Below are 7,870 nucleotides of genomic sequence, written 5' to 3' on the forward strand. Positions count from 1 at the left end.
TAAATTTATTCTTGTGGAGATAGGATGTAACAATGCTGCCTTAGTTTTAGTAGAGCTAGCATTCTTGTAAGACTGTTATTTTGGATTGAGGAAAGAAAAATCAAACTCTCAGAGATTGGCAAGCGAAATCTTCATCTTGAGGAAGTCGGGCAATTCTTATTAAACCAATTGCATAAGTTGTGCCAATATACACAGTGGCTGCCATTAAATGTAAAAAGCATTTATGTGATAACCTGCATTCTATAGTACGTGAGGAGATTTTAGTGGCAAGCTAAACATAAATAGAGGCATCATCTTGCCAACCAAAAGAAGAGAAGTGATTTGGTATAGTGTGGTTGTGTCTGTTCAATTCTTGAAGGGATATATGACTCATTCGATGACAATCTTTTATGTATAACATTAGAGCGTGTTCCTTCAATCTTCATAATTCATATGATCTCCCCCAACAAACTCAATATCATTTTTTTTTTTTTAAAGTACTATGGTGATTGGTGAAGCATAACACAACGTTACAAAGCTCCATTGAGGAACATTTTTACTACACTAGCCTCTCTTTTTTGAGCTACGCTACACTAGCCTTTGGTTTGGCTTTTTTGGTGTAACTTATAAGTTTATGGATCCAATTAACGAGTGTTTTAGGGCATTCAATAAATAAGCATTTAATGCAACATAATGTAGTTTTACTAACTACTGTTACTTTTCTATATTTTTATGACACAAGTGTGCACTAGCCACTCTTTTTTCCTCAATCTCATAAAAAGTAAGAGTATTTTAGTATATTTAATGCAATTTAACAACTTTAAGTATATGTTAACATATGTCTTAAAAGGTTTGGTTAATAGATATCTTAAGACATTTTAATAAGAATGCATTTAATGCAACTTGCTCTAGTATTGCCAGAGACACTTTTCTATGCTTTTGTAACATGTACACTTGCTACTCTGTTTTCTCCATCCCATAATAATTAAGAATAGTTTAGAATGTTTAAAACACCCTTAACACCCTTTGGTACCCATTTAACAAATGGCTTAGTTTATAAACAACTTTTTAAAACTTCAGTTTTTGTTTTAGGTACAATGTTACTTCTATTCACTTTTAGTAAATTAATAAAAAGCTAATCCAAAACATCATACTCGATAGTAAAGTGATTGTATTCAAAGTTTAGGAAGAAAAAAAAAGAGAGGTCATACTCATACCATCAACACTTAAGGGCTTCAAAGGGATGAATTTGAAAGGCCGCCTCATTAATTTAGTCAAGAATTAACAATAAGTACCAACCTATCCTGCCCTACTTTTCCAACTTATAATTAAGATGTTTCCTAATTTGACTCTACGTGTTCGGTAGAATTCAAAGTTGGCAGGAATGAAATATAATAATTCACATATAATATAATAATAAACTAGTTAATCATGACATGTTGTCCATGTGTCATGAATAGGCAGTATGACTTTTCTTCATTGTAGACGACAAACTAGTCTTACCGATAAATGCATTCAATGAAGGCAGATTTTCACTATGCATTGCCTGCCATGCCAGTACATTGTACTCAATTTTTGCAAACGTGTGCAAATACCATATGAACATTAAGAACCACAAGCCGCAGCATAATAAAGCAGTGTGATGTTAGATTTGCCAGTACTGGGACTGTTATATATTCTGCTTACATGGAGATTTAATACTTTCGATTCACATCGCTTTAATGCTGATCTCTAAAATACAAATGGACCATACACAGGTTGAATAGAAGAAGATTCGAAAGAGCATTGGGTTTCAGCCAAAAAAGAAAAGAATAAACACTGGAGAGCAATAATTGTTTCTTGCATGTATGCATTTTCCTTTTGTGAGTCGCATGCTATGAGAAGAACGATATATATGCCCTGCATGAGATGATTTCTTATTTGGGCAGGGGAAAAGAAGTAAAGAACATACAAATTTCTATAAATATAATTTGCATTCTGGATTAGAGAAAACTAATTGAACTCAGTCAGACTGGGCTTTCACTATCTACAAAAGAGCATCCTCTCTTCCATCATGTTGAGGGATGTGTAGGTGGAAGGACCACATGTTTATCTTCTATATATTGTGTTGAATCACCAACAAAAAAATGAAGAAAAAAAGCACCAAAAAAAAAAAAAAAATTTAAAAGAGAAAAAGATGCACATTATAGACAATCAAAAACCTTCAACACTAGCTCTCCGGATAGATGATGATGATGATTTTCGGCTTTCCTGTCGTTCAAGCTCCTCCAACGAAAGGGTGGAGGAACACGCACGTGGAGGAAGAGACAATGGCAGAGCTGGTCGTCTAGTAGGGGAAATCGATGGTTGGGCTCTTGATGGCGGAGATGGCGAGAAACTTGACCTGGGAGCTGGCATAATGATTCCATTGAGACTCGGTGACCTTGACATTTGCTTTCCAGCAATGGTTGCAGGTTCTTGTAGAGGAAAACGACAGGAATACTTCATGTCTTGTATGATTTTGAGGTGTTCAACGATGGCTCTCATGGTGGGTCTTTCTGATGGATCCTTCAGAAGACATCTTTGAGCTATGTCAGCGACTGTCCTGGCTGCTTTGGTTGGGAAACGGCCTTTCAAATGAGGGTCCATGATCAGTGATAGTCGACAGTCATCAGCTAGGAAAGGCCGGCTCCATTTGACTAAATTCCTCTCTTCCTTGGGATGACGGCTATCAAGATTCTTCCGGCCAGTAAGTATTTCTAGAAGAACAACTCCAAAACTCCAAACATTGCTTTTTGGGGTGAGCAATCCTTTCTCCACTGTTTCCACTGAAAGGTTTGCCACTGCCTGTACACATGAGAAAGAAGAATGTTAATTAACAACCTATTGGCCCAAACAGGGCATGCAAAAAAGGAGGATTTGTAGAGAACGTGCATGTGACTACAGCACATATTATTTAGCTATGAGTCTTTCTTTGAAGGTTAACACAAATAAGATGAACTTAGATATGGAAAAGGGACGTTATCACAAAGCAACTTAAAAGAACTTACAACAGAATTATTAGAGATCTCCATCTCAGGAATGTGGCCAACACAACCATATCCTGAAAGCTTTGCACTAAAATCTTTGTCAATCTGTATGTTGGAAGTTGAAAATTCATTGTACATGGCCTGTATAAGTACAAGGGAAGCTTTTAGCAAACGCAGAAGGCGTAGTACCCTTAAATTTTCTAAGGTTCAAATAACTGAAATATTAATTTTCTTGTCCAAAGAAAAAATAAAGCCCTGCTAATGCGGTCGAATTATGATTACCTGGAAAGGCCCTTCTTCATGCAAGAAAGTAAGACCTTGTGCAGCGCATAAAGCAATTTTCATTCTTGTATTCCAATCAATGGGAGGACCATCTGATCTCCCATAGAGTAGCCGATCCAATCCTCCATGAAAGAGCCTCTCATATACTAACATTCTTTGTTCGGAACCATCACGTGCATGGTAACCAAGCAATTTACAAAGATTAGGATGATGCAAAGATGCAATTGTATTTACCTCGTTAATAAAATCCTTTAAACCCTGGAGGAAAACAAACACAAGGACACCATATTACAAAGCGGTCCAGCATTTCTAATATTTACAAAGCAAAATATCTAAGGCGTAAAGTTCTCCTACATAGGTGAAACCATAATTTGTATGCCTTGTTTGATGTCATGATATACATTTAAACATGCAACCAATATGGACAACAAAAGGAAGAATGTGTACTTAAAGAAAGGCAGTTACAATTCCACCCCAAGAGCAAGATTCACAGATAGGTAAACTTTCATTTACTGCATCTATGGCTGAATTCACTTTACTAGCTTTTAACACCAACCTAGAGATATCCTAAATTCCAATTACTATAAAATTTTGAATTCTAGGAGTTGTCTAAAAAATCACATGTTTCTTTTAGACTTTGTTATGTTTGTTATAAGAAAATTATATAGCCATACCATTGCACACTGGGGTAATTCAGAAAGGGGATGCAAGATTAAAACACTAACAATTATGTAGAGCAGCAAAACAACACAGTTTTCCATACAACTGTAAAAATAACAAAATGATGATGGTGGAATTCATCCACTTTTTTAAAAGTTAGCTAAGTGCCAACAATTATTGGCCTGGGAGATACCAAGAAAATGAAAAAAAAAAAAAAAAAGGTTCACTCTATGCATCCTAATAATCGTGATATGCATAAGTTACCTGAGTGGATGGGTGAAGGCGAGTAATAGTTGCTTCGAACTTTTTTGAACCATCATCTCCAAATGAAGCTTTATAGATAAAGGAAGAAAGACCTTCTGAAACACATCGATCTGACGAGAAATGATGGCAAGCAGCAGCAATTTCATCAAATGAAAAGTTCCTCAGAGTTCCTGTAGGAGGCAGTGGCAATGGTCCAGAAAAGAGAGGGCCACTACTAGTAACTGACTTGAAGCTTCCGGTAGTTTTTAGTGCAGCAGTGCGTTGCGATGGTAGAGGAAGAGGTTGAGGACTTGGTGAACGTTGTTCCTTTATTGATCCAGTTCGATACTTGGACTCATCCTGTTCATCATATTCAACTGATGAAAGAGCATCTTGCTCTGCAGCATCAAGAGTCGACGGAGCAGATAATGCCCTTGTTCTATTACTGGTGATTTTGTTAACTGGTTGAATTGGTTTCACTCTGGTCCTAAAACTTGGGGGTGCAGACTGTAGGGACCGGGTTTGGATTTGGGGTTCCGGCAACACAGTGGGCGAATGATCGTTATGGCTAGCACGTTTCATATAAACATTGTGCTCAGACTTTTTCTTCTTACTCTTCAAAACTGTGAAACACCCCATCTTACTATACAAGTATCTAAGGATGTTATATGGTTTTCTGTCTTTCTGCAAAGAAAAATAAAGAGCAACTATCAATTAAAACCCTTAAACTTGGTAAGGTCTTAGAACTTCATTAAGACCAAAAGTTAAAATAAAACGATAAGAATTTCATGTGGTGACACACCTTAGAATTCATTTGATCGGATTGGAAAATATCACCACCACATGAATAAAAACTTATAAAAGAAAAAGGAACAAGAAATTGCCTAATGACCAACTCTAAGTATCAACAGTTAACCCCCTCCAACATCCTTTTATAGAAGATTTCAAACAGTTGCTCATACATGTTATTTTCAATAGATGTATCTCAGGAAACCTCTGAAATCAGTGCCAATCTCAATTCCCCTTATCACAACAATACCACCTAAATTTTGGGTGGGTCATGGTCCACCTTTTCATCACTTGAGGGATTGATATTCCACCTAAAATTTGATAATTCATTTCCATACAATGAACCTTTCTGCAACCAAATTGCTAATCAATCAGTGAAAGACCACCCTCCAATCCCCTCCCACATCATCTACTACACAAATCTATCAAACTTCCAACTTGGCAACAATACCTTAGTAATGAACTATACCATAAATCCTAGCTACTAAAGGATCAAAATTTATTTATACATATTAAAAAAAAAAAAAAACCCATATCCACTAATGCCTCTTCCTTAAAAAGCCACGAACCCCATGAATCAGAATCCATTAAACTTGAATAAAAAGCAACCCAGATCCATGACACCCCCAAATTTTGCCAAAAGAAAAATAACCATTAATTTACAAGGCCTAAAATATCATTATAGGATAATCTTCTATCCCATAAATCACTGCAATTAGACAATACCCATATAAGTGCAACTGAAAGCACAACAAACCATTAAAAATCAAAAAAAGAAAAAAAAGAAAAAAATCCCACAAATCTCTCGAGAAAATCTGAATCTTTGAATGCCCACCACGAATTATCCCAAGAATCCAATTAGAAAAATTAAAACTTTATAAAAAAACAAAACAAAAAAGAAGAAAAACTAATCAAACCTGGAAAATTGCAGCTCATGAAACTCTGAAGAGATTGCCCAAATGGGTCTAATTTGAATCTGTGGTCTTGATTTGATGACAGGAAAAAAAAAAAAACCCTTCTCAAGTCAAAGAAAGCAGATGGTAAAGGCTGGGGAAGTGAGAAAGATTTTATCTTTGTGAGAGAGAGAGAGAGAGAAAGAGAGAAAGTAGACAAAAATGAAGGAATACTAAGAATAATAGGGAGAGATAGAGAGAGAGAGAGAGAGTCCCAAAGAGGAATGGAGCCCAATGAGCAGTGGTCAAACCTACCAAAAACCCAGATTTAATTAACCATTGAAAGTATCATTATTATTATCATATAAAAACAACAGAAAAATTGTTTCTTTTTTCACTTTCTGACATCTCTACCCTCAATATTTTTCTCTATTACAATTCAGTTTCTTCTTTTTTTATTCATCAATGTCAGGTTCTCTTATCCTGAAAATGACTTAGAATGCCCTTTTGTACTTATGTTTGAACATGGAATCTTCTGTGTCTTGAGACTCCCCAACCCAACCGTGTACAAGCTGGATTTGAATTATTAGTTCCATTTTGACTAGTAATCCTTAAAAAAAAAAAAAAAAAAAAAGAGTTTGTTTGTGTTTTACATTTTTTAGTAAGAGATTTGTGTACTCTAATCCGAAAATTTTGGTCAAAGAATAAAAATTTGACCCCAGATAATTTCATTCAAGCAACATGCCTACAAGATTATAGAGTTGTATAAATTTTTGTTGATATTGGAAATTTGAACTATATAATGTATTTATTGAGTGTTTATATAGGGTGTGTGTGTGTGTGTTTTTTTTTTGGGAATAAAATATAGGGTGTATATTGTGCAAGAACATTTGATTTTGGTTTTATTAAGAATATCTTGATTTCTAAGATTTGTAATGTTGAGACTTGAGAGACAAGTTTTATAAACCAACATATAAAAATAAAAAAAAAAAGCCAACTTTTTTATTTTCCTTACATGCTACGTAAGGGAAAGCTATAAAATAAAAGAAAGAAAAGTACAAACACATAGTTCATATTTTTAATTTTAAATTATTTGATATGAATTCAAATCATGAACATAATATAAGCAAAACCAATGAACAATAAAGTTGAATTATTATCTTTGAAAAATTTAGTATCAATTTTTTATTGGTCAACACAATCATCTAGTATCAGCATGGGAAATGCCCACGTCTTGTCGTAAGGCTCATTTTGAATTGTGGAGTTTAATTCAATTGAAAATTTTAGTATACACACTTAAAGAATCATGCTTTTTTTTTTTAAAAAAAATGGTAAATACTAGATAATAGATGAGGGGAGAGGTAAAGTATGAACCACACCATTAGAGCACCTCAAAGAATACCATTACTATTTGGATATCTATTAGATCTCAACTATACTTAAAATTTTCCCCACTTAACAAAGTGCAATGAGATCAAAATGTTCAATTTGGATAGGTTTATATCAAATAATTAAATATCTTTGCAAAATGAACCATAATTTTATCTAAAGAGGGAAATTAAAAAGTCAAGAATAAATTAATCTATTTTGGGAGGTCCAAGTATGAATGTATCCATTTGAGGAAAGCTTCATCTTCAATTTGCTAATATAGAAGTCATAGGTCCTTGAAGTTACGGTTGGCAATAAGGGAATGGATGAAATTTTCATATTGTGAATTTTTAAATAAATAAATAAATTTGGCCGGTGGATAAGAGGGACATTTTGGACATTGAGGAGTAGATAAATAAAAAGGCAAAAATAAAATGGGTTGATGACCAAAATGGTAAATTCAAAAGGGCACCTCGATTTTCAACGAAGAGCGCCTTGATTGAGGTGACAAGCCAGTCAAAGTTTGGAAAATTAATATTTTAAAAAAGATTAAATCATGTTTCCAGTGTGGTCAAAGAGACCTATCAAGACAGGTATTTGACTCTCAATCTACACCGTCAGATTTGCGCGTGGCCAAGTGATGGACGG

At 34.7% G+C, this 7,870-nt stretch overlaps 1 protein-coding gene across 1 annotated transcript; it reads right to left on the reverse strand.

Moving 5' to 3' along the window:
* Positions 1 to 1,919: 1,919 nt before the first annotated feature.
* LOC115953484 (probable serine/threonine-protein kinase PBL7) lies at positions 1,920 to 6,163 on the reverse strand. Its single transcript, XM_031071165.1, has 5 exons — positions 5,879 to 6,163; positions 4,194 to 4,856; positions 3,270 to 3,527; positions 3,009 to 3,128; positions 1,920 to 2,805 (listed from the first exon to the last, which is right to left on the reverse strand). The coding sequence occupies exons 2-5, from the start codon at positions 4,809 to 4,811 to the stop codon at positions 2,173 to 2,175; spliced, it is 1,629 nt and encodes a 542-aa protein (XP_030927025.1). The 5' UTR covers positions 4,812 to 4,856; positions 5,879 to 6,163; the 3' UTR covers positions 1,920 to 2,172.
* Positions 6,164 to 7,870: the final 1,707 nt, after the last annotated feature.

This window comes from Quercus lobata, chromosome 7 (genome assembly GCF_001633185.2).
Source record: "Quercus lobata isolate SW786 chromosome 7, ValleyOak3.0 Primary Assembly, whole genome shotgun sequence".
NCBI classification, from domain to species: domain Eukaryota; kingdom Viridiplantae; phylum Streptophyta; class Magnoliopsida; order Fagales; family Fagaceae; genus Quercus; species Quercus lobata.